The sequence below is a fragment of the Salmo salar genome, chromosome ssa13, assembly GCF_905237065.1.
Source record: "Salmo salar chromosome ssa13, Ssal_v3.1, whole genome shotgun sequence".
Taxonomy (NCBI): Eukaryota; Metazoa; Chordata; class Actinopteri; order Salmoniformes; family Salmonidae; genus Salmo; species Salmo salar.
In genome coordinates this window covers 82,458,936-82,483,543 of record NC_059454.1, presented here as the reverse complement: position 1 = coordinate 82,483,543, position 24,608 = coordinate 82,458,936, and the positions used below count along the sequence as shown (strand labels likewise).

Here is a 24,608-nt window from a genome sequence, read left to right as displayed (position 1 = left end):
TAGGTAAGTCAGTTAAGAACAAATTCTTATTTTCAATGACAGCCTAGGAACTGTGGGTTAACTGCCTTGTTCAGGGACAAAATGAGAGATTTGTACCTTGTCAGCTTGGGGATTCAAACTTGCAACCTTTCGGTTACTAGCCCAACGCTCTAACCACTAGGCTACCCTGCCGCCCTGTAAGCAGTCTATGGACTTGGTATGACAGCAATCCATGCTTTGGTTTAATTTCTCTGTCAATGTTTTTGAATGCTAACGTTTTAGCATTTGTGGCACAAATTCCATTCAGATCATGGCACCGATATCAGCTTTTTTCGTGCATCATGTTCAAATGCAGTGATTTCAACCTGTGGTCCATGGTGGTACTCTGGTACTGCAGGTGGTCTGCAATTTTTTTAAAGATTTTGTATTTTTCTTTAAAAAATAGTAACAGTTGGGAGTATTAATGGCATTTTAAGCAATTTTGCATTACTATTTACAATGTAAATTGCTTATAATAATAACAAGAATAATAGGCATATCTGTTACATTCACTGAGACAATCGACTCTAAATTTGTCTGGAAAGATATTTTATGTGAAACATATCTGCGACTCTGCGATGGTGGTCCTCAAGAGCTTTTGACAGTGATTTGTTGGTCCCCGGAACGGAAAAGGTTGGGAACTGCTGCACTACTGTATGACCCTGGGAATGGGTAGAACACATTGCTCTATTTTCACCTTCTTTCTCTTCTATCTGATCCCTTATTTCTTTCCCTCCCCCCTGAGCCTGAACTGCACACTCACACTCCCACACTGTTAATTATGGATTAAAAGCTAAAGCGGGTTGAGAAGTCAAAGCTTGCCTGTCCTGCTCAGCCCTTCCCTACCCTTCACCTGTTTTCTCTTACCAACTATCAGTCTATATACTGTTTTCAGAATGGGTGAATCTCACCCTTCTTCTTACATCCCTCTTAGTCCCTTGCTCCTAGGTTTGGGGCAGGTCCCAGTCCAAAACAGGGGCAGCAACTACTAGGACTAAATTACATGAAGCCTGTGAATTTGCTTGGATTTGTACAAAACAGATTCTAACAAGAGGATTCTAAAAACAAGAGGACATTTTTAAACTGTTCTGATTTCCCCCATCCCCCATCCCCCTTTCTTGGAATACTTTTTATTTTACATTTTCATGCGAAGATACTGTACCTGCTCTATTGCTGAATTTCAATCTCCTTGTCATCTGGATCCCTGCCATTCAAAGACAGAGAGCATCGATATGGCACTGTTATAGACAAACTATTCCAGGTCAGCAACACTTCCAATCTATATGATTTTGTTTTATTATGTTTTAGTACTTACTGTTTTTATTTCAATACATTCTAACCTAACTTGTATGCTGTTGTGCTGTCTTATAATGTAATTTATAATGTATACATATATCATTGTAAATGTATATATACAATTATAATGTATTTTTCTTTAATTCAAGGCTCATCAGTAAAAGAGACCATGGTCTCAGTATGACTCCCTGATAAAATAAAGGTTAAATAAATACAAATTAATTAGTCAGTCAATGGTTGAAATACTTAAAAAGGACTTTGAGCTTTTCAGGTCAAATTTTGTGACATTTTTGTGCCCACCTGCATAGGTGTGTGTTCAGTAGGTGCTAATGTTTTCACTCCACAGAGATGGATCAACATCATCTATTGCAGCTGCAGTGATATCAGGATACCTGGATTACACAGTTATATTACAATTTCAGATTCATAGAGGAATTTGTTTATGATGGATTCAATAATCCTAGAGTCACAGCATCACATTTATGTTGTACGGTCAGTAAAGGTTTTATCACCAAGAGACTTGGTGCTGGATTTTTCATTCTATATTTATCCAGTATTCCTTTCTTATAATGTGTTTCGTATCTCAAATCCTCACAGCTAATGTAATTCACTTGAATGTACTGGATGTCAAGTCATAATTTGATTTAAATACAATTAACATTGGATATGTTTCTGACATCAATACTGTAAATGGGACCATGAGGCCTGCATCACTTTACAGCTCATGTCATCACTACAGCTACTCTCACCAAAATGCCTGATGTTAAGCTGCCTGGAAAAGTCATGGTGATTCAAAAGTGGTAACTGAAACAGAAAATGCAGAAACCTGTGTCTGCATATCAACTTTTGTTGATATGCAAACTCAAACACTAAAGAAATACATTTATAATGGAGATTTATTGGTTACGCGGTTTAGATGGCTTATACTTGTACTCGGGCTATAGCAATATTTTATGGTAACGCATCAGAGCAAGGGGATAGCCTACTGTAGGCCTCAGTATTTAGCCTATTAGCAGGTTCTTAACCATTGCCATTATTAGCTTTTGATGATAGCCATGCAACTTAGCTACGGCTTGTACACTGTGTGCTAGCTGTATGTGCTAGCTGCAACGCACAATAAACAATAACTTTATTTTTGTACACTCACCCAATTCAGCAACATTTCACTTTAATAGACTAGAGATATTTAGACACTGCTCAGACTTGCTCAGACTTTACTGAGAACCAGTCATGTTTTGTCATGTCAGCAGGGCAGAGTAAAAAAAATCAAAAAATCACTGAGGACACAGCTGCAGGAAGTAGGGTTGCTGAGGGTGGTGCATCACCCAGTGAAAAAATCGGAATAAATAAAATTGAAAATAAATATAGTTTTTCACAAAAGTAGTGCACTGGGCCTTTAATAATCCTGTATTAGCGGACTGATACAGCCGTCAATACCAGTGTCTACATATGTGAAAATGGCACATCTCTACTTTTAGTAGAAAAAAATATATAAAGTAAAAAAATTCTACCTGATGACATCTTCAAAAGTTAAAACGTTTTAAAACAGTGATTTTCAAACACTATGCGGTGATGTGGGGAGCAAAAAAGTACCCTACCGTTAGCTAGAAACTCGTTGCAGTTAAAAAAAAAAAATTTAACCAACCCTGTAATGCCACATAGAAGCATTTTTTAGGACCTGTCTTATCTTTTTAACAACAGATAATAGAAACACACTTTTCATATGTACACTGGTTTGGTGCTGGAAATATGGAATATGAGCTTGAAAAGTGGTGGAATTGCCCTTTAAAGAGAGAGGAACAGTAGGCCTTCACTTTTTCTGTTTAACAAATACACTACATGAAAGTAAAACTGATAGTGAACGAGAGTAAAAAGCTTTGGAAAGCCTTAAATGAAATTTTGGGCAAAAAGGCTAACTCCGCTCCATCATTCATTGAATCAGACAGCTCATTCATCACAAAACACATTGATAACTACTTTAATAATTTTTTCATTGGCAAGATTAGCAAATTTAGGCATGACATACCAGCAACAAACGCCGACACTACACATCCAAGTATAACTGATCAAATTATGAAAGACAAGCATTGTAATTTTGAAATCCGTAAAGTGAATGTGGAAAAGGTGCAAAAATTATTGTTGTCTATCAACAATGACAAGCCACCGGGGTATGACAATAATAGGATAATAGCGGATGATATTGCCACTCCTATTTGCCATATCTTCAATCTAAGCCTACTAGAAAGTGTGTGCCCTCAGGGCTGGAGGGAAGCAAAAGTCATTCCGCTACCCAGGAATATTAAAGACCCCTTTTGAATTTTCATTTTTTAAATGTAAACTTTATTTAACTAGGCAAGTCAGTTTAATAACAAATTCTTATTTTCAATGACGGCCTACCCCAGCCAAACCCTAACCCGGACAACGCTGGGCCAATTGTGCGCCACCCTATGGGACTCCCAATCACGGCCGATTGTAGTGACACCTCTAGCACTGAGATGCGCCACTCGGGAGCTCAAAGAGCTGACCAATCCGCCTCTTACTAACCCTTAGTAAACTTTGGGCAAAAATGTATTTGACCAGATACAATGCTATTTTACAATAAACAAATTGACAACAGACTTTCAGTATGCTTAAAGGGAAGGACATTCAACGAGCACATCACTTACACAAATGACGGATGATTGGCTTAGAGAAATTGATGATAAAAAGTTTGTGGGAGCTGTTTTGTTAGACCAGTGCGGCTTTTGACATTATCGATCATAGTCTGCTGCTGGAAAAATGTATTATGGCATTATACCCCCTGCTATATTGTGGATAAATATTTACCTGTTTAACAGAACACAGAGGGTGTTTTCTAATGGAAGCCTCTCCAACATAGTCAAGGTAGAATCAGAAGTTCCCCAGGGCAGCTGTCTAGGCACCTTACTGTAATGTTCGGAAAATATTTGGTAAAAGAGGATGATAGCGGTAAAAGTGGTAAAAGAGGATGATAGCAGTGCCGGTTATGTTATGTGTGATGATTGTGAGGTGCTATACATATTCGACAGTCACAAGACGGAACTTCAAATAACCTTATGGCATGTCAAGGAAACTGGAGCCTACAGTTTAGATTGGTTAAATGGAAACTGAAATCTGGACATTGACTAACCAGAATAACCTATGAATCAACATCCCTGTGTTTTGAGTTTTACAGGTGTTGCTCGCGGTTTAAACAAGAAAACAATAACTGATTTGATAAAATGAACGAAGTTCTGCGCATGGCCTATTTATGAAGGGCCTACATATATCAACTTTCACAGTGAATGCTTTTGTTTATACATTTTGTGCAAATGAATTGAACATCACCTAATGCATCATAAAAAAATATTGCACCAATTTAATGCAACCCTTGCTGTTAATAGATCGCAAAGCAGCATACAACTGAACTAAACGTTTGGAACAAGTTCACTTTCTCATCCATTGCCTAAAAATGCATATCAAGTGCAAGTTAGCTGTTTAGCTCAAATCTGAAGGCTGGGAGGGCATTTAGGACATCTTCTACTGCGGATCGCTAAAATATCCAATTGATTATGATCACACTTCCTCATTTCAAATATAATGGCGACACTATACCAATGATGGTTTGGTATGTTTTGGAAACTTGGGAACCAAGCTCGAGTTATCAGTGTAGCCTGTTATCGCCTGGATTTGTAGAAATATCTTCACACCTAGAAAAAAACCTTCAGGATTCCGTCATAACTGTCAAACGGTCCAAAAAAAAAAAGAGCGAAAGAATTACAGGGGGGCAGTTTGGAAAAAAACGCATGCCGTCTGAATCGTCCTCTAGAATAACGTATATTCTGGCGTAATAAATACATAACCAACGTTCTCTACTTTAATCCTATATTTATATTGTATTTTTTTTTTTTATATATTTTTTTTATCCCAGGCTCTCGTCCCCGCAGGAGGCCTTTTGCCTTTTGGTAGGCCGTCATTGTAAATAAGAATTTGTTCTTAACTGATTTGACTGGTTAAAGAAAGGTTCAATAAAATAAAAAATAAATAGTGATACTAGTCCCGTGAAAATAGGGCTATAGTCTAAATAATAACTCCTGCTGAATTAAGCAACACTTGCAGTAAAATTATAGACCAAATGTTGGCAAAATTTGGATTTAGGAACAGGAGTGGAGAAATATGATTTATTTATTTCTGCATCTTGAGAGAATGCCATGCTCAGTTAGATACAATCTGTAGAGCTGCTGTCTTCATCATAAAACATAATAAAATCTGATAGCATTTCAACCACATAAAATATGCATCAAAGGTGAACTGAAATCTAATCAGAAACACTTTGGGCCGTTTTCACAGCTTTGTATTTCCTTACAACCGGTCAAACTGTTGTCATTTGGACATTTTGCACAGAAAATCTTATCCTGTTTGCTCCGCACAAAAGGTGATAGAAAACTTTACAGATGTCAACAAGATTGAAGCATTAATTCTATCGATCTATTACATTCTGTTGAGCAATGGTTTATTTAGTCTTCTCGGGCAACATATAATGACAAAAGAGAAGCTACATGTATCTAATTATAGACCCTGGGAATGGGTAGAACACATTCCTCTATTTTCACCTTCTTTCTCTTCTATCTAATCCCTTATTTCTTTCCCTCCCCCCTGAGCCTTAACTGCACACTCACACTCCCACACTGTTGATTATGGATTAAAAGCTAAATCGGGTTGAGAAGTCAAAGCTTGCCTGTCCTGCTCAGCCCTTCCCTACCCTTCACCTGTTTTCTCTTACCAACTATCAGTCTATATATTGTATCTGTTATCAGAATGGGTGAATCTCACCCTTCTTCTTACATCCCTCTTCGTCCCTTGCTCCTAGGTTTGGGGCAGGTCCCTGTCCAAAACATGGGCAGCAACTACTAGGACTAAATTACATGAAGCCTGTAGATTCAAGTTTACTAACAAATAGCCTACCAAAATGTAAGAAATTATATACAGAAACATATCTAAACCTGAGAAAAAAATCGTTCTTCAGTCTTTGACTGTAGACGATAGCACATTTTCTATGTTTGCGGGTTAGGGTTGGGTGCGGGACTCAGATATTCACTTTATCACATATAGTCAGGTAGTTGCAGATGGGTTATTAGCAATTGGAGATTGGTGTGGATGAACAAACAGTTGACCACCTACTATACAATGCTATACATGTTAGCTACTACAGCGACTGAAATGACTGCAACACAAAGAGCTGCAGTTAGTTTCAGAATGGGTGGCAAGGAATAAATATTTCAAAAACTAAAAGCGTTGTATTTGGCAGAAATCATTCACTAAACCCTAAACCTCAACTAAATCTTGTAATGAATAATGCGGAAATTCAGCAAGTTGAGGTGACTAAACTGCTTGGAGAACCCTGGATTGTAAACTGTCATGGTCAGAACATGTTGATACAACAGTAGCTAAGATCCAGGAGAAGTCTGTCCATAATAAAGCGCTGTCCTGCCTTTTTAACAACACTATCAACAAGGCAGGACCTACAGGCCCTAGTTTTGTCGCACCTGGACTACTGTTCAGTCGTGTGGTCAGGTGCCACACAGAGGGACTTAGGAAAATTACAGTTGGCTCACAACAGGGCAGCACAGCTGGTCCTTAAATGTACATGGCGAGCTAACATTATAATATGCATGTCAATCTCTCATGGCTCAAAGTAGAGGAGAGATTGACTTCATCACTACTTGTTTGTTGTAAGACGAGTTGACAAGCTGAATGCACCGAGCTGTCTGTTTAAACTACTAGTTCACAGCTTGGACACCCATGCATACCCCACAAGACATGCCACCAGAGGTCTCTTCACAATCCCCCAAAATACACCTTATGGAACAGCGGGGAGTGTGAAGAGACATATACAGGTACAGATACATGCATACACACACTAGCACACGCACTCTACACACACGTACATTGTAATATTGTTGTACGGTGGTATTATACATTTTGTATTCTAGATATGTAGTGGTGTAATAATGTCATATGATGTACGGTTTTATATTTTGTTTTATGTGTGATGTAAATGCCTTAATGTGTTTGGACCTTGGCAGCAGCTAATGGGGATCCCTAATGAATACAAATACTACATACACAACACAATTTTAGCAAATAGTACTTTTAGTTTGAAATTAGAACTTTTCATTTGAAAATGTTTAGTTTGAAATGAGCACTTTTAAGCCCCGCTTATACCTGGTTCTAACATATATAATTTTTCCTGTTTTTGTCCACATTCTGATTGTACCCACATTTTCAGACAGGTGTAGACGATTACAAGACTTATTGTGATCTGACTGTGATCAGATCAACCTGACCACCTCCGGAGGTACTGTAGGCAGGCACGCATTTTGTCTGGATATCTTAAAAGCCTAGATGGATCTGGACAGTGACACCAATTAAATCATCATAATCCTGCCTTCTCAAAATATTGACAAGTGGCACCATTGAATTATGACATCAATATGTGTTTTAAAATAAATGTAAAAAGAATATTGATAAAGAATAGCTGTCAAATTATTTGCATACAGTGAGGGACCAGGAAATCTGGTCACAACGCGGACACAGCGGACGGATATGAGACACATTTTAATACCATGTGTAGACATATTTCTGAAAATGTGGGCACAATCAGAATGTGGACAAGATCAGGACAAAGGATGCATGTTAGCACAAGGTATAAATGAGGCTTCTGTTAGAAAGTGAGAGGGCATGGGTCAAGGTGGTGACAATGGACTTCTCTCTCAAAATCCAGTTAACTCCATCAGGGATAGGGGTAAATTCCATTTAATTTCAGGAAATATTTAATTAAAATAAAATTAAATAAAATTGTATTGGTCTACACCTGCAATTGAGAAAGGAAACTGAAATTCCAATTTTCCTCAAAGGAATTTCAGTTTACTTCCTGAATGGTCTGGATTTAAATGGAATTGACCCCAAACCTAAACTCCACAGTTCCATTGACAGGACATGATCTCATAAAAGGTAAGTGATTATCAGATCAAAGTTTATTGATGGTCTTCCTAATCCAGTTATTTCTGGAGTTATTACATAGTGAGATAGAGGCCACCAGGGAAGGAGAGGCTGACCAAGAGGTCACATGGGGCGAGTGACTTCTGAGAAAGAGAAAGCGATAGGGACATGGAAGACAGATTACGAGCCACGTTATTTGGCATCGCTCACACCATGGCTAATGGCCCCCACCTGTGTCAGCAGCTAATCTGATTGCCACTTGCATGTCATGGAAGCTGCCTGGGCACAGAGCTGAGCATTGATTCAGCCATGGTTTCAGGGCACCCTGGTCTGAAGAGACAGATGGACTGAGCTCCTCCAACATCACATTACATTCTTATAATGGGGATAGTCTTTGTCAGTCTTGTTTACCAGTGATTTCTCTTACATCATTACTTCATATGTTCATACAGTATTTATGTTGTCCAAAAGCAGTTTAGGGCTCTATTCAATCAGATCCCCTTTAGCTGACATCCGCATAGTGGTTGTTTTTGTAGTGTCAGAGGTGGAACTGCGTTGGATTATATAGCCTACCTAAAGCGGACACTGCCATTGGCTGCACGGAGTCGCATTAACAGAAATCCCACACAGCCTTGTTTGCAAGTTCAAACAATGGAATGTGAGATGTAGATATCCTAATAAAAATCCTAATTGAGTGTAATTATTTATATATAGCCTACACTTTCTCGTTCTACAATTCTAACGCGAGTGGGGCGGGTGTGGCTTCGTGACAATGAGAGCGAGAGCAACTGCTCACCGATTTCGGTTCCAACCCAGTTCCACCTCTAACACTGCCAAAACATCTGCTATGCAGGTGTCTGCTATCGCCAGTGAACGCTTGATCTGATTGAATCTAAACCTTTATATGTTATGTAATAAATCTATATTAATGAAAGTACAATTATTATAGAAACAGTGCATTTCTGAGCTTCTGATGACACTGTATCTCACCGACAAAGACAGAGCTTTGTCCTAGAAAATTGAGACAGAAGATAAAATATGCTACAATATGTCTAATTTTGTTTTCTCTCACTCATATGTTCCATGGAAGCAGTGATGGCTGGGAATCCAGAGGTGACCTTCACAGCTCTGGGCTAATGCCCTACAGAGTGCTAGGGGGCAAAATCCCTTCCGTACACACACAAACACACACACACACAGACACAGACACACACACACACACAGACACAAACACACACACACACACACACACACACACACAGACACACACACACACACACACTCTTCCGTCACTTCCAACCCTCCATTTCTCATCTGTGGTGTCTGACTCCAGATAGAAGCCCTGTGAGACAATGGCATCTCACAGAAACTCTAGTTTCCTCCTCAACCTCTCCCACCACCCACGATGGATGCAAGATCCCTTAATGAGGGAGAGAAGGAGACAAAGAAGGACAGAGGATACAAAAACAATGAACAGTCTGACCCCTGCATCGTCATCTGCGGTGCTACGCTCCAGAAGCTCGTGGGGAAACTGGCTGATGTTGCCCCTGCTGATGGCCACCTATCTACCCTGTGAGGCCTGGGGCGCCACTTTCACTGTGGCCATAATTGGGCCCTGGACATGTGACCCTATGTACTCCAAAGCCCTCCCTGACCTGGCTGCACGCCTGGCCACCGCCCGCCTCAACATGGACCCCTACACTAAGAAAGGCTACTGGTATGACTATACTCTCGTCAACGAGGACTGTAAAACATCCAATGCCCTGGCCCGCTTCTCCTCTCTGGAAAGCTATGGCTCGGCTTTCCTCGGCCCTACTAATCCAGGCTACTGCTCATCGGCTGCTCTGTTTGCGAAAAACTGGAATAAGCCCTTTCTGTCCTGGGGTTGCCTGAAACCAAACATGGAGGATGGACAGTATCCCACCTTTCACAGGCCCCTGCCTCTGTCCTCCCGAGTTCTGTTTTCTGTGCTGCGGTATTTCCGCTGGGCCCATGTGGTCATCGTGACGTCAGAGGATGACCTGTGGGAGGCTACAGGACACGAGCTGGCGGCCTCTCTTATGGCCCTGGGCCTGCCGGTTATCAATGTGGTCACCATGGAGCCGGACAAGGATGGGCCCACAAAGGCCTTGAAAAGGATACGGGAGTTAGACCGTGTCAGAGGTGTGTATGCGCATTTGTGTTTGGTTGTTTATGTGTGTGTTTGTTTATGTGTGTGCATGCATGCGTTTATGTGTGTGTGAATGTGTGACTTACTGTCATGTATTCCATTATAACACACTGCCACACTGCAATGACTAATAATGGTCTATTCTATTCCCTTCTTCTGTCCCCTACTTCCAACTTTACTACCTTCTTACTTTCCTCCTCCTCCTCCTCCATTCTCCCTTCTCTGTCTCTGCAGTGGTCATCATGTGCATGCACTCAGCGTTGATCGGTGGTGAGGCCCAGTATCAGCTCCTAACCTCTGCCTCAAACATGCGTATGATAGACCGTGGCTATGTTTTCATCCCCTACGACACCCTCACATACTCGCTGCCCAAGGGCACAAACCTTCATGCTCTGACCAATGACAGCTTGTTGAGAAAAGCCTACGATGGAGTTCTCACCATCACCATGGATTCTGGTGAGAACACTTTCTATGAAAGCTTCAAAGATGCTCAGGAGAAATTTGAGATTCGCACCAGCACTCCACCAGATCAGGTGAGACATCCCAGAGTACAGCTCCTGAGGCATTCATCTAGTCATCATTCATCATTAGCCACACATGCCATGGACATGCAGTACTGTAGCAAGCACATTTGGTTGCACAACAGTCCTGTTGAGTTGTAGTTCTTCAGAAACAGGTAACCTTAAGGTATTTGGACCTCTTAAACCTTAAAACCAATGTTGTTGGAATGTTTCAGTATTGATGATAATGACCAGTGGTTTGTCAGTGTCTTGGCAATGGTATGTTTCTCTATTCCTGTACTCCCTGCTTACCATCATCAAAACTCCTACTGCCAGTCTAAAGAGTCTACAGACAGAGTCTTCAATAACAGCTGGTCAGATCAATGATTGATACATTGTCACCACTCTTCTCCCCTGACCTAGGTGTCTCCATTCTTCGGCACCATCTACAACATGATATATTACATGGCCTATGCAGTAGAGAAGAGTCGCATGGTGGCTGGGCGCTGGGTGGATGGGGAGACCATGCTCCAGAGCGATGGAGGGGTCGACTTTGAAGGCTTCAACCAGCCCATCTCATCCGATGAAGATGGGTTGGGGATGCTGGCTCGCTACGTGGTACTGGACTCTGACGGGGGAGACAAACTCTACATGACACACACTCTGGAAGCCCCTCATACCCTTGGCAAATTTGGGGCGGTCAAGTACAATGGGCGCTCCATCCACTTTGCTGGCAGTAGCCCCAGCACAGACTCCCGTTGCTGGTTCAGTCCATACATCACCTGCAGTTGGGGTAGGTGGTCTAGCATTGGGGTCAGTGATGTACCAGTAGCCTATGGTAAAATGAGGTTTGTGTTCCCTCAAACTCTTTCTCTTTATCACTCCCTCTATCCCCCTCTCTGCCTTAAGGAATGGACGCAGGTACTATCCTCTTTCTGTTCATCCTGTTCTGTGGGTTGGTTGGAGGTGGAGCTGCCTTTTATGTGAAGTAAGTTAAGCTCAAACACAGTGAGGAGTGTGTCAATCAGCTGCCTGTTTTGTCTTCTGCGTTGAACACATGCTTTTGTTTGTAATGAGGTTACTGATGTTTTGGGGTCTTGCCCTTTGTGTCTGTCCAGGAGAGGTGGCCAGATTGGAACCATCTTTGGAGGATCAGGAGGAGGAGGAAGGCCCTTAAAAGTAGTCTTGAATCTGGATGACCTGATATTCATCAATACCCAGACCAGCCAAAAGGTCAGTGTCAGGCCTATGATACCATAAAGGCCAATTTGTGTGTGTGTGTGAGTTTGTGTCTGTTTAAAGTCCCTTATCTTTGTAATCTCTCTCTGTAAGTAGAAGCTGAATGAGGACAGTATGATGAACAGTCAGCTGGACGTGAAGACGCCTCGCCACTCAGTGTCGGGACGAAGCTACTTTGGCTCCACCCCTGACAGTTCCAATGTCGCTGTCTTTGAGGTGGGTCACATGTCAATGTGGGGAATCTACTGTAAAACTACTGTAGAACAGAGACAGCAATCCAATATTCAAATGTTTGATGCCCTGCATGTAAGAAATAGTACTAATATGTAACTGGACCAAGTTCATATGTGATGATGCACACACCCAATGTTGATACTCTTGTCTTCTTGACAAACAGTTCTGAACAAAAATATCTCTGTTTAGTGTCCTTGTCCGTAGCATTTTGGGTTTTCCAGATAAATATTTGCTAAACCTGTATATTCTGTCCTCACTAGGGTGACTGGGTTTGGTTGAAGAAATGTCCCAATGGAAACACTGTGTCAAGTGTCAGTGATGGCACTCAAAGTATTTTCACCAAGGTGAGTGACTGTCTGAGTGAGCCAGTCAAAACAGCAAGACATTGAATCTGTCTGCCACTGCATTGTTCCTCTGTCATAACCTACCTCTCTCTCTGTCCTCTGCCTCTCTCAGCTCAGGGACATGCGGAATGAGAATCTCAACCTGTTCCTTGGCCTGTTCCACGACTCTGGGATCTTTGGTGTTGTGACAGAGCACTGTACCAGGGGCAGCTTGGAGGACCTTCTCAACAACGAGGACATGCGTCTCGACTGGATGTTCAAGTCCTCCCTGTTGATGGACCTGATCAGGGTAAGGAGGGAAACAACTCTCACGTTCATAGACATGTCTGACTATATCTCTCTCCTCGTTGTTTAGACTCTGTCTCAATCCTTCCTTTCCCTCCCAGGGAATGAAGTACCTGCACAACCGTGATGTCATCCATGGGCGCCTGAAGTCCCGAAACTGTGTGGTTGACGGACGCTTTGTGCTGAAGGTGACTGAGTACGGCTTCAACGAGATCATATTGACCCAGGGGGTCGACTTTGACGAGGGCAGGCCTGAGGGTAAGTCCATAAGGACACATACACTACACTCAACATATCAGAGCCAGCAAATCCTCCACCTCATCATTTACCAAGTCATTACACAAACAAAAGACACGTGTGTCCGTTTTCCCCCCGGTCAGGTTATGTGATCACGAAAAACTCATGGCCTTAGTAATGTTCACTCTTATCACCATGATCCTTTTATGGGGCGGCAGGTAGCCTAGTGGTTAGAGCGTTGGACTTGTAACCAAAAGGTTGCAAGATTGAATCCCCGAGCTGACAAGGTAAAAAAAAATACAAAAAGAATAACTGCCCCTGAACAAGGCAGTTAACCCACTGTTCCTAGGCCGTCATTGAAAATAAGAATATGTTCTTAACTGACTTGCCTAGTTAAATAAAGGTAAAAATAAATTAAAAATAAAAATGTTTGAAGGAAGGTGAAACAAACCAACCCCCTCTTGTCCCCTCCCTGGTCCACCTTGCAGATCAGCTGTGGACGGCTCCAGAGCTACTAAGGGACTCCAGTTTGATGAAGAGAGGATCATTCCCAGGGGACGTTTACAGTTTCGCCATCATCATGCAGGAGGTCATTGCCCGCTGTGCTCCCTTCTGCATGCTGGACATGCCTCCCAAGGGTGAGAACTCATATCAAACAATACCACCATAACCTCATGTCAGATGTAAAACAAATACAGAAGGATGACCACCATGCCAATACGAACAGTACAATTATTGGAGATCATAGGAACCACCAAAGGTTTGAAAACACTCAAAACAATGCATCAGAAGTTGACAGTGTGTGTGTGTTTGACAGAGATCATCAGTAAGTTGAAATCCCCCCCACCACTGTGTCGGCCCACTGTGTCAGTGGATGAGGCTCCACTAGAGGTGATCCAGGTCATGAAACAGGCCTGGAGCGAGGAGCCAGACAAGAGACCCACCTTCGAGGAGATCTTCAAACAGGTACTTTACTGTACACAAACATACACAAAGCTACACATATACAGTCAGGTACAAAATTATTGGCACCATTGATAAAGAGCAAAACTACTGCATAAAATAAATAATACAAATACTGAACTATATTTTATGCTAAAAAAAGGGAACATTTTATTATTTTATACTAATACAATTACTCAGAGAATGATTTTGTTTAACAAGTAATATTTTTTTCTCTCAAAAAGATAGGGGTCAAAATGATTGCCACCCCTGTTTTCAATACCTTTCAATACCTCACCTTGTATAACAGCACTGAGCTTTTATCCCAAAAATAATATGAAATTGGGAGGGAGCTTGGACCATTCAGAATCTTTCCAGATCCTTGATATTCTTTGTCTGCCCTTATGGGTGGCCCTCTAAATTCAAACCACAGATTTTCAGTGGGGTTCAAGTCCAGAGACAGATGGCCATTGCAAAATGTAGATTTTTGTGGTCAACTAACCATTTCTTTGTGGATTTTGATGTGTGGTTTGGGTTATTGTCTTGCTGGAAGGTCCACTTGCAGCCAAGTTTCAGCCTCCTGGCAGAGACAACCAGGTTTTAGGCTAAAATGTCCTGGTACTGGGTCAAGTTCATGATGCCATTGACCACAGGACCAGTGGAAACAAAATAGCCCCATAACATCAAAGATCCACCACCATATTTTACAGTAGGTATGGGATTCTTTTCTGCTTATGCATCCTTATTTCAATGTCAGATTCACTACTGGTGTGCGTGGCCAAAGAGCTCTGTTGCACTGGTTCCAATGCCGTTTAGCAAACTCCAGAGGTTTGCATTTGTTCGATGACATGAAAATAGAGCTATTTGGCCATGCCCAACAGTGGTGGGTTTGGCGTCAAAATAAGGATGCATAAGCAGAAAAGAACTCCACACCTAATGTAAAAATGGTGGTGGATCTTCGCAAGGTGAGGTATTGATAGGTTTTGAAAACAGGGGTGCCAATAATCTTTTTTTTGTGAAAAATATTACTTGTTAAACAAGCATTTTTGAGTATATAATGTAACTCAGTATTTGTGTTATTTATTTTATACAGTCTTTTTTGCCCATCTTTATCAAAGGTGCCAATATTTTGGACGTAACTGTACATAAACACACAAATACATTTTCATAGACACGCACAAACCTGAACACAACAAACCTGAACACTGTGGTCTCAAGCTAACAAGAACTCAAAACAACATGCTTTTTGTGACCAACTTTTTATTTAGGTTTGTCATTTTTTTTTAATTGAGGTGGGTTACAGGTACAAAAAAAAACAATCAAAGAAATGCATATTAAGATAACCCAAACCCATCCCCCCCTCAGTCCCCATCCACCTGCCCGCATCCTCCCTCCCCATCCGGTAACCATGCCTCCTAACAAGAACTCAAAATGACATGCCTTTGTGAACCATATTACAGTAATATGTAACACACTTCACCCCCTCCTCACTGCATGCTGTATGTTTTCCCTTTCATCCCTTAGTTCAAGAGTATAACCAAGGGAAAGAAGACCAACATCATAGACTCCATGCTACGTATGTTGGAGCAGTACTCTACTAACCTTGAGGACCTGATCAGGGAGAGGACAGAGGAGCTGGAGGTGGAGAGGAAGAAGACTGATAACCTGCTGGCCCAGATGTTGCCCAGGTCAGTGCCCCTCCTCTCCTGACACTTCAAATTAAAAGCTGCACATGTCTATTTGCGTCATCACATTTTTTATTTTTTTTACTGTATTGAGAATATATTGTTTTTGTCCATTGGTTGCTTGTCATTTATTCTCTACCTACACTCCAAACCTCCATCCTATCCACATCTGCATCCCTCTATCCACTCCTTTGTATTGTCTAACCCAATAGGTCTGTGTGCCTGGCCCTGAAGACGGGCAAGCCTGTGAGACCAGAGCACTTCTCTGAGGTCACTCTGTACTTCAGTGACATTGTGGGCTTCACCACCATCTCTGCACTCAGCGAGCCCATTGAGGTGGTAGACTTACTCAATGATCTCTACACACTCTTTGATGCCATCATCGGGCAGCATGATGTCTACAAGGTGAGTATCCTGTCCTGCTGCAAGAGAGTTGTATCCTATATTAGTGATGCAATGGAAGTTTGTTCTAGTTTCAATACAAATCCTGGAAGTAAATGGGTGCATGTCTTGGTGTGTACGAGTTTGTGTCACTGACTTTCCTATGTGATTAAAAAAAAATCCCAATCGGGACAATAAAGATATTTCATTTATTTTATTGAACCTTTATTTTATCAGGGAGTCATACTGAGACCAAGGTGTCTTTTACAGATGAGCCCTGATTTACATACATTATAGAAAATACACTCATCAAAAGATGAGTACAAAATGCAAGCAGAAAGAAAAACACGGTCATAAAAAACTAACACATTCATCAGTAGTAAGGTCCTCAATCAGCTTTCTGAATTGCCCTAGAGGCACCAAAACATCACATTTAAGAACATTTCGAAGATTGTTCCACAAATAAGATGCAAGAAAAGTAAAAGCTGATTTCCCTAACTCAGTAGAGACCAAAGGACTTTTTGTAAAAAAGGCTTTAGAAATGAAAACATAAGAATGTATCAACCTACGTGACAACAGAGGGCCAACCAACTTCCTGGTAGAGAATGCGGTGATGAGTACTAATAATAAATAATAAAGCGCAGTGCACTATGATAAACTGCATCTAATGGGTTTAATGAAGTGGCAGCTGCGTTCATATAGAGGATGTCGCCATAGTCTAGGACAGATAGGAACGTCAACTGAATAATCTGCTTTCTACTATTTAGCAAGAGTCAGGACCTATTCGACTATTATTATTATGATATTATTATATTGATATATAATATTGATTGATTTGTGTACTTCAGGTGGAGACCATCGGAGATGCGTACATGGTAGCCTCTGGAGTTCCAAACCGGAACGGTAGACGCCACGCAGCTGAGATGTCCAACATGTCCCTGGACATTCTCCACTGTATTGGAACCTTCAAGATGAGGCACATGCCTGACGTCAAGGTCAAGATTCGTATTGGCCTGCACTCTGGTGGGTGACCCATCTCAAATGATTTGTCATATTGTTATCCTCTGAATCAGTGTTTATAATGTAGACAGATTGACTGTCCTTTTCTCTTTAAAGCCATAATTCTTCATTTGTTTTTCAACCAAACGGTAACCCCGCTACTTAGTTTGCTAAAAAGCTGGGTGATAATATAATAATAATAATACATGCCATTTCGTGCTTACATGAGGCTGATGAAATGTTACTCTCAAATTCATAGATGGAGCTATGGATAAAATGACTGGCAATCCATGAGGTCAACTGCTATAGATTGCAGTTCATCCATGAGCAACAAAGTCAACAGATGAAATGTAAAATTCAATACATAAGCAAACTACGCTTTTGCTACATTATATTGAAAAAAAATGGAGAATGAGTACATTTATTCAATCCTTGTATTGGAATTCTCTGGAACATGGCATTAACGTCAGAGTATTGGTCAAAAGTGTATTTTTACCTCATCCCCGTCTAGAACATATTCCTGGAACTGTGAAATGTCATCCACTTAGCCCTGTCATCCTATTAGTCTCCACTGCCTAATGCTTTCTTGTTACTCTACCCTACCAATTAATATGGAATGTTTTACACATTTCTAGTAACACAGAGGGGGCTACTTTAAGGTATGAAAAAGGACAGCTCAGAAATAACACAATGGCATAAAATAAAAATATTCTGACATCTCTTCTAAAGATTGAAAGGATATTCTGCAATTAAACTGATCAAATGAAGTTAATTTGCTATTTCTTTGCTCCAGAGACTTTTGTGAGACATATTGTAGGCTCTTTGAATAAGTCATGAATCACAAGTTATAAATCAGGAATTATGTTGCTTCTGATCTTCTTTATTTATTTAACCTTTATTTAACTAGGCAAGTCAGTTAAGAACAACTTCTTACTTACAATGACGGCCTACCAAAAGGCAAAAGGCCTCCTGCGGGGACGGGGGCTGGGAGAAAAATAGGACAAGACACACATCACGACAAAACAGACACCACAACGCTACATAAAGAGAGACCTAAAACAACAACATAGCATGGCAGCAACACATGACAAGACAGCATGGTAGCAACACAACATGACACCAACATGTCATCATGTGTATTATCTGCGTTTGTGTCTGTGTCCATCAGGCCCTGTGGTGGCAGGTGTGGTGGGTCTGACGATGCCTCGGTACTGTCTGTTCGGAGACACTGTCAACACAGCCTCTCGAATGGAGTCCACAGGGTTGTGTGAGTACCTCACATTCGTTCTTTGGCCAGTCACCACTGAAATCACGCTGTGTGAGGCCACTAAGGATAGGGACAGGTGTATGGCAGTTTGTGTGCATGCAACACTAAAGAGGTTTATTATAAGCAGTCCTGACTAATCCTTTAAGACTATCAGTGGAATTAGTGGGCAAATTCAGGGTTTAAAGGCCCAGTGCCATTAACAACATGATTTTTCTGTGTTTTATATATACTTACTCACCATGAGACCTTCAGTTTCTTGGCAATTTATCGCATGGAATAGCCTTCATTCTTTGTTTCTGGCCATTTTGAGCCTGTAATCGAACCCACAAATGCTGATGCTCCGGATGCTCAACTAGTCTAAAGAAGGCCAGTTTTATTGCTTCTTTAATCATAACAACAGTTTTCCGCTGTGCTAACATAATTGCAAAATGGTTTTCTAATGATCAATTAGCCATTTAAAATGATAAACTTGGATTAGCTAACATAACGTGCCATTGTAACACAGGAGTGATGGTTGCTGATAATGGGCCTCTGTACGCCTATGTAGATATTCCATTAAGAATCTGCCGTTTCCAGGTACAATAGTAATTTACAACATTAACAATGTCTACGCTGTATTTCTGATACATTTCATGTTATTTTAATGGACGAAAAATTAGCTTTTCTTTCAAAAACAAGGACATTTCTAAGTGACCCCAAACTTTTGAACAGTAGTGTATATCTAGGGTATTTCTAGAGGTAAGGGGCAACCAGTATAGCAGCTATAGTAAGTAATTATTATTGTAGGTGACAAAAGAGAACAGTACATCTCACATCTACTCCCACCAAGTGGCCATAGATATAAATTGCTGCACAAAGAGTCTACGGAATCTGTCAAAAATGTTATTGTGAATATATGGGGTCAAACACAATATATTACCTTGTGTTGCTCTACACTAAATCAGTATATGGTCAACCATATAAATGAATCAAAGTGTAAATATATGTAGGATATGTGAATGATGCATGAGTTCATAATGTTGATACTCTTTAGACAAATAACTAATGGTAATTGTTTACATTGAATTTGTTCTGTGTTTGAGTATTTGAAGTCTAATGCTGCCTTTGTGGTTGCTATTGTTGTTTATTATCCCAGCTTACAGAATCCATGTCAACCAGAGCACAGTCGATATCCTGCATGAACTAAAAATGGGCTACAAAGTAGACACCAGGGGCATGACAGAGCTGAAGGTGAATACACACACACACACACACACACACACACACACACACACACACACACACACACACACACACACACACACACACACACACACACACACACACACACACACACACACACACACACACACACACACAGAGAGAGACAAGACAGAAAGACCCAAACAGTAAATCTATTTCTATTTCAGGGGAAGGGAGTTGAAAACACTTACTGGTTGGCTGGGAGAGCTGGGTTTGACAAGGTTCTGCCCATACCGCCTGACCTTACTCCAGGGTAAGATTTAACATGCCTTCCTGCTCTATTTACATTGTGCTTTATGTTTGCCCTAACTATACTGTCATTGACTCTCAGTCCTGCTGGGTCCTTCTGCCAGCCCCCTTGTCAGTAGTACTTATGCAACCCTGTTTGTGTCAAAACAGTTGATTTTCATCTAGCTAGGTCACTGTGGATATAAAGGATAAGATGTCAGAAAATAATTGAGAAAAAACTGATAATGTGCTGACCCATTTGTCAGATTGCGTGGTTGGAACTAACAGTTTTCTAAATCATAATTTCTCATTCTATTTCTATGTGCTGCTGACATGACCATGGTGTAGTGGTTCAGTTCACACGCTGACCCAAATGTACAATTCCTCATCTACCACCTGTTTAATCCATGCTTAAATAATCCGTATCTCCCACTGCACTACATAATGTGTGATGAACGCTCTGCCTGGCAGGCAGCAAACATGGCTGTAGTGTTTCAACACATTACCCTGGTGGTTGCCTCATTTAGCCCTGTTCACATTTTATGACTGTGTTACAAGTTCAAACTGAGACACGGTTGTCACCAGCGGTTGCTGAAAACAGTTGTCATTGTGGACAGGGCTTTTGTTGCTTCATATACTGGGATATTCTGAGTGCTCAGTGTGCACTACCAATCGAATAAGCCTTCTTTCTTTGACTTTCCTCAGGGCAAGTAACCATGGCATCAGTTTGGAGGAGATTCCTCCCGATAGAAAACAGAAATTCCTTGACCGGCAGGCGAGGAATAAGTAGCCTGTAAGGTACGCCTGGTTTTTTGATTTCAAATTCTAGATTTACAATTACTTTATTTCCCCAAATGGTTTGTAATGTGAGTGATGTCAATTCAGGTACATACAAATCCATTGTTCTGCATTTATGATATCCTTTTAAGTGATAATATATGAGATTATTTTCCACAGATAGTGTGGCCCAGTCCTACCTGTTGGAGTGAAAGACCAGAGAGGTGAATAGAGCAGGTTGGTAGAGAGGAGAGGAGAGGATGGGTTAGGGGTGCGTCTGACAGACAGTCTGTCGCATCCCCCCATGTGTCCTGTCAAGAATGCAGATCCACATTGCACAAATAAGCCAAAGTTGGAGAGACACTGTCTGTCTTCAACACATTACATTTGTTGCACAGAGCAAAGGTACCTTTAAACAAGAGTTTATTAAATGTACTGTAGAGCATATGTGGGAAACAGGAGAGATAAATAAAGGGGTATTACAATCATGCACCAAAATACCAAATACACTACAAAAGTATGTGGACACCCATTCAAATTAGTGGATTCAGCTATTTCAGACACACCCGTTGCTGACAGGTGTATAAAATTGCGCACACACAGCCATGACATCTCTGTAGAAAAACATTGGCAGTGAAATGGCCCATACTGAAGAGCTCAATGACTTTCAACGTGGCACCATCATAGGGTGCCACTTTTCCATCAAGTCAGTTCTTGAGTTTCTGCCCTGCTAAAACTGCCCCGGTCAACTGTAAGTGCTGTTATTGTGAACTGGAAATGTCTAGGAGCAACAACAGCTTAGCCGCGAAGTGGTAGACAACACAAGCTCACATAACGGGACTGCCGACTGCTGAAGTGCTTAGCGTGTAAAAATTATCTGTCCTCGGTTACAACACTCACTACTGAGTTCCAAACTGCCTCTAGAAGCAACATCAGCACAAGAACTGTTCATCGGGAGGTTCATGAAATGGGTTTCCATGGCCTAGTAGCCGCACACAAGCCAAAGATCACCATGCGCAAAACCAAGCGGCGGCTGGAGTGGTGTAAAGCTCGCCACCATTGACCTCTGGAGCAGTGGAAAAGTGTTTTCTGAAGTGATGAATCACGCTTCACCATCTGGCAGTCCGACGGACTAATCTGGGTTTGGTGGATGCCAGGAGAACGCTACCTGCCCGAATGAATAGTGCCAACTGTAAAGTTTGGTGGAGGAGGAATAATCGTCTGGGGCTGTTTTTCATGGTTCGGGCTAGGCCCCTTAGTTCCAGTGAAGGGAAATCTTAATGCTACACAATACAATGACATTGTAGACGATTATGTGCTTTTAACTTTGTGGCAACAGTTTTGGAAAGGCCCTTTCCTGTTTCATCATGACAATGCCCCCGTACACAAAGCGAAGTTCAGTGAGATCGATGTTGAAGAACTTTACTGACCTGCACAGAGCCCTGACCTCAACCTCATTGAACACCTTTGGGATGAATTGGAACATCAACTGCGAGCCAGTCCTAATCACAAAACATCAGTGCCCGACCTCACTAATGCTCTTGTGGCTGAATGGAAACAAGTCCCCACAGCAATGTTTCAACATCTAGTGGGAAGCCTTCCCAGAAGAGTGGAGACTGTTATAGCAGCAAAGGGGAGACCAACTCCATATTAATGCCCATGAATTTGTAATGAGATGTTCGACGAGCAGGTGTCCACATACTTTTAGCCATGTAGTGTATATTTATGTACTGTAGGAGTCATTGTAGAATGAAAACATCACAGGACAAACATGGGAAGAGACGGACTTCTTGAAAAAACGTTAAATGTCCATTATATCGTGTATAATATACTGTATTTATCTCTACTGTCTATTTTGCTTTGTAGAAATATTGGACAGATTTCATTTTAAACACCCCAACGGTGAATGAAAAGTATTCATACTCAACTATATAACATGCGTATATTAAAATGTAGCATGCACTGTAATGTATCTAACCTGTTATAGTTTGGTACCGTCGTCTCTCACAATAATACAGTACATCGATCTTAGAAGTTTTTTTTTTTTACAGGTATAAGGTAGACTGTTAAAGAATTTGGTCCAAGGCGTTCTCTGTTTTTTATTTTCTTATTGTCCTGCTTAAGTAATTAACGCCTTCTAATTGTTTGAATGATAGTTTAGAAAATTCAACCCATTAGAAAACATTCATTCATATTTTTTTCACTAATTTGTCAGTTGGGACATTAATTGAATAGTTCTCAAATCAAATAAAAATGTTGCAAAATCACTGTTCCCAGAAATTAAGCTTCACTTCAACAGATTACTAATAAACGTTGACTCATAGATCTAAACTCTTATCTATTGAGACAGAACCAACTCTATGCTCTTCTCTATCTTTCTGAAATCATGCTTTATTCATGTTTTCACTGTATTTTCTTATTCAACCAAATTCAGGTATGTATGTATAGACACATTTTGTTTTATGGTATTTATATATCAGTATTGTTTTACGTATTTATATATCAGTATATCCCAATTTTCTTTTTTAATGAACTGTTCATTTGTTTTAACATGAAGTGATATGCATTTTCTTACAACAATAACATGGAATGAGCAATGGGATTAATAAATGTTCCAATGGGAAACATTTGGATGAAAAATATGTAAACCCACATTATAAAATGATGAGGTCACAATCTCAATTCTTACAGAGTCATGTCATTCAAGCTATTTTCTGCTACATATATTGGTTCAAATAGTACAACATGCAAGGGAATAATAATGGCTGCAGTCATTTTTAGTTTATTTCTACATATGCTACAATACACCTTCGAGTCATAGGGGACTGCTTACAAATCAAGAGCAGAGACTGGAATACACACCAGCTTGTACTGTACATGGTTCCTAATAGGAAGTGATGTATTCAAAGGATGAGCTTCACGTATTTGGTCTGAAAGATATAGACTGTCTATCAAACCCAAATAGCAATGTTTTATTTGGTATTATGATGACTGAATTGTAAATCTTGCAGTGTGGTCTCATTGTGTGTGCTTGTGTAAATAAATAATGGTTTTAGTGATGTATGATTGTGCTTCTTAATTTTTTTTGCATACAACACGTAACACGATCTCATTACCAACTGCACATATAAACATGGCCGGAAATCCTTGACCTTTGCCTGATGGTTTTAGGATTTTGAGAAAATCTTAATGTTGAATTGATGGTTCACAGTATTGTGAATGACTACATACAGTAAAGGTAAAATACTTTAAGTTGTCATGACATGATCAGTGATTATCTTTTTCTATATTCTCTGTATGAAACATACATAATTTTAGCTGAATGTCAAAATCCTGGCTGGTTTAAGAAAAGGCATTCCTTGTGAAAGTAACATTATAAAAACACAAAACCATATAGTTTTATCAAAAGGTATAGATACGTTTTTAAAGATGGTACTGTTCGGAAAGGCCTATATCATGACTGCACAGTGGGATAAAGCTACATAAAACAATTTGATCAGAGCTAGGAATCATACTATCCAGTGAAATTGTAGTATGCCTATTTAGGATGCAGACTGAGCAAGGCCACAATCCTGAGTTTGTGTTTCAGCCTGATAGCAGCCCCACCACTTGGTTTAGTAGAAAGCTGAGGGATAGGGCTGGAGAAATGTAACCACTCTCAAATTCAAAGACACAGCGATTGATGCAAGGGCTCACAGTCATGAGAGCATATTTACATATTTTGAAGCTATACATTCACTCATCTGAAAACAAAAACATAAACAA

The 24,608-nt window shown here is 40.7% G+C and overlaps 1 protein-coding gene across 1 annotated transcript; it reads left to right on the top strand.

Annotated features, from left to right (window-relative positions):
* The first annotated feature begins 870 nt into the window (after positions 1 to 870).
* On the top strand, positions 871 to 23,904 carry LOC106567882 (retinal guanylyl cyclase 2). The gene is made up of 20 exons (XM_014137735.2): positions 871 to 1,279; positions 9,407 to 10,476; positions 10,718 to 11,016; positions 11,407 to 11,776; positions 11,893 to 11,971; positions 12,102 to 12,216; positions 12,319 to 12,438; positions 12,717 to 12,800; positions 12,913 to 13,089; positions 13,187 to 13,343; positions 13,811 to 13,960; positions 14,140 to 14,288; positions 15,789 to 15,952; positions 16,162 to 16,354; positions 17,179 to 17,353; positions 18,498 to 18,596; positions 19,732 to 19,826; positions 20,006 to 20,091; positions 20,772 to 20,864; positions 21,024 to 23,904. The coding sequence occupies exons 2-19, from the start codon at positions 9,666 to 9,668 to the stop codon at positions 20,854 to 20,856; spliced, it is 3,408 nt and encodes a 1,135-aa protein (XP_013993210.2). The 5' UTR covers positions 871 to 1,279; positions 9,407 to 9,665; the 3' UTR covers positions 20,857 to 20,864; positions 21,024 to 23,904.
* The last annotated feature ends 704 nt before the right edge of the window (positions 23,905 to 24,608 follow it).